Source organism: Blastocystis hominis, assembly GCF_000151665.1.
Source record: "Blastocystis hominis, Singapore isolate B (sub-type 7) whole genome shotgun sequence assembly, scaffold_24".
Taxonomy (NCBI): Eukaryota; class Bigyra; order Opalinata; family Blastocystidae; genus Blastocystis; species Blastocystis hominis.
In genome coordinates, this window is record NW_013171832.1 from 200,503 (window position 1) to 203,057 (window position 2,555).

The 2,555-nt window shown below is 28.4% G+C and overlaps 1 protein-coding gene across 1 annotated transcript; it reads right to left on the bottom strand.

Annotated features, from left to right (window-relative positions):
* Positions 1-368: 368 nt before the first annotated feature.
* GSBLH_T00003080001 (uncharacterized protein) lies at positions 369-509 on the bottom strand (the record flags this gene model as incomplete). Its single annotated transcript, XM_013041756.1, has 1 exon — positions 369-509. The coding sequence occupies one exon, from the start codon at positions 507-509 to the stop codon at positions 369-371; it is 141 nt and encodes a 46-aa protein (XP_012897210.1).
* Between the last annotated feature and the right edge of the window lie 2,046 nt (positions 510-2,555).

Sequence of the window (2,555 nt, forward strand, 5' to 3'; positions counted from 1 at the left end):
TCATATGATATCGGATACTGGAAGGTAGGGGAGAAAGATGGGATGATGATGATTCAACTTCATTGACACTTCGAAGTAACAATGAATTGATTGGTTATGATTTGCTTTGGATCTTCCAAGTCTAACATCACTAACTTCTGTATAATGGAGTTTCTGTTGTCCTCGTTTTGGTGACATTGGAAAGTGGATCTAAATATTGAATAGAGATGGTAAATAGATATTCCAAATCTGTTTCAAAATGTCAATCTACTTGTATCAGTTGGGTATGTTCAATCGAAATCGATTCGAGTATTGTTGATAAATAGAATGGAATTGATTTCATATGATTTTCATAGATTTCAATTCCATTTGGTAAGTTTAGGCTTATCTTATCTTATCTTGTTAGGTGATTTGATTTGATTTGATTTGATTTGATTTGATTTGATTTGATTTGATTTGATTTGATTTGATTTGATTTGATTTGATTTGATTTGATTTGATTTGATTTGATTTGATTTGATTTGATTCATTGTGTTTCATTCGATTCCGCTTGATCATTTGATTTGATTTGATTTGATTTGATTTGATTCGTTTAATAGGAACACATTTCGATTGATTATGATTGGAACAATTCTATCTGGTTCATTTTACAATGATCTGTGGAATTTGTATTGTTGTTTCAAACTGATGGCACATGATTGATTCTATGATTGGTTAAAATAGATATATAATAATGATGATGATGATGATGAACAGAAAACAAACAGAAATAAGCAAAACAAAACATGGAACAATCCAAACAAATAACCACATATTTCCTTATGAGAATTGAATCAATAAGAATCGACACAATCCAATTTGTCTGGTGGATAGTGAATAATAAAAGGATGAATGTTAAAATATAAAAAAAGGAATAAAGAAAAAGAAAATAAAAAAGGGAATAAAGAAAAAGAAAATACAAAAAGAAAAACATAAAACAAATTAGAATCATATAATACAAAACAAAAGAAAACAAAAGGAAGAGGAATAAAATGCACAAATATAAGAAAATAAGAAACAAAGAAAACTAAAGAATAGCAAAACAAACAAGAATAAACTAAAAGTCAAAATCGAAAATGAAATAATAAAATGAACTACAATCAATTCCAAAAGTTGAAAAACAACAACAACAACAACAATAACAACAAATGAAAAATGGAATAATCAAAAATAGATAAGCAACATCAAAAACAAAACAAAAACAAAAACAAAACAAAAGAATAATGAATCATTGAGTATTATTCAAATTAATACTTTCTCAACAAACAAATATGGATTGTGTCGATTCCTATTGATTCAATTCGATTAAGTGCAATGAATCTTGTCAAAAGGATTCGATTGAAGTCGTTCGATCAAGATTCATTCGAAATATGTGATTTGTGGATTTATCGGTATTAAATCACAAACAGCATATTGAATATACAATCAAACAATGGATTCCAAGAAAGACCATTATCAAAATACTCATATTCATACTACAACACAAATGGTTCTCACAATATGCCTCATTATTGTATTGTGATTATCAAATGCTGATTCCATATTGACTTGTTCAAATGTAATCTAATGATTTGAATGATATCAATAATGATGATAATAATAATGATAATGATCAGAAAGAAAGAAAGAAATAAAGAAAGAAAGAAGAGTATTGTTATGCAATACAGTACAATGATAGATTCCAGCTAAACCAATGATCGAACATAACGATTTCATGAATCTCGATCGATTCAATTGCAAAACAACCATTGAGACTACAATGTGTTTGAGTGATTGTTCTATTTGGATTCGATCGAATCAATTGTATAATTCTATCAGTCGATTGGATCGCTATCAATGAATCATTCGATCGATTCTATATCATTGATAATCGAACAAATACAAATACAATAACAAATACTAATACTACTACTACTAATAATAATAATCACGAGGATTGATGGTTGAATACTCATCATCAATCTGATTCTGATTCTGATTGATCGATCCTATCCAATCATTCTATTCATGATCAACAATACCAAAGTGATCTAATGGTATTCAATATGCTGAAATAGACCGATGAATAATGTGGATGATCATACAATCATAATAATGATGATGAATGGATATCGAAAACTAACCAAATACACACCATTCAATCATTCAATCAATCGATCAATCGATCAATGGATTGAACAGCCTTTCTATTCTTATCAGTATTATTGAGTGTGAATAATGAATTGATTCTTTACGATATTCAACATTCATTTGCATTTTGAATCAGCTATCTTTCATCCATTGATTGAGTGATTGAGTGAATGAGTGGTTTGTGTGATATTGAAGAATACGGCATTCCATCCAAATATCGAATTGTGAAACCACGATTGATATTACTACTAACTACAACTATCAAGTATCAAACACATCCGATTTGATTCCATTATTATCAAATTGATAAATCCATGTTTTGTGACTCATTGATAAATAAACAAACAAACAAACAAAGATATGATAGTTGGATTGATTGAATGGTGAATCCAATATGATTTCTAATG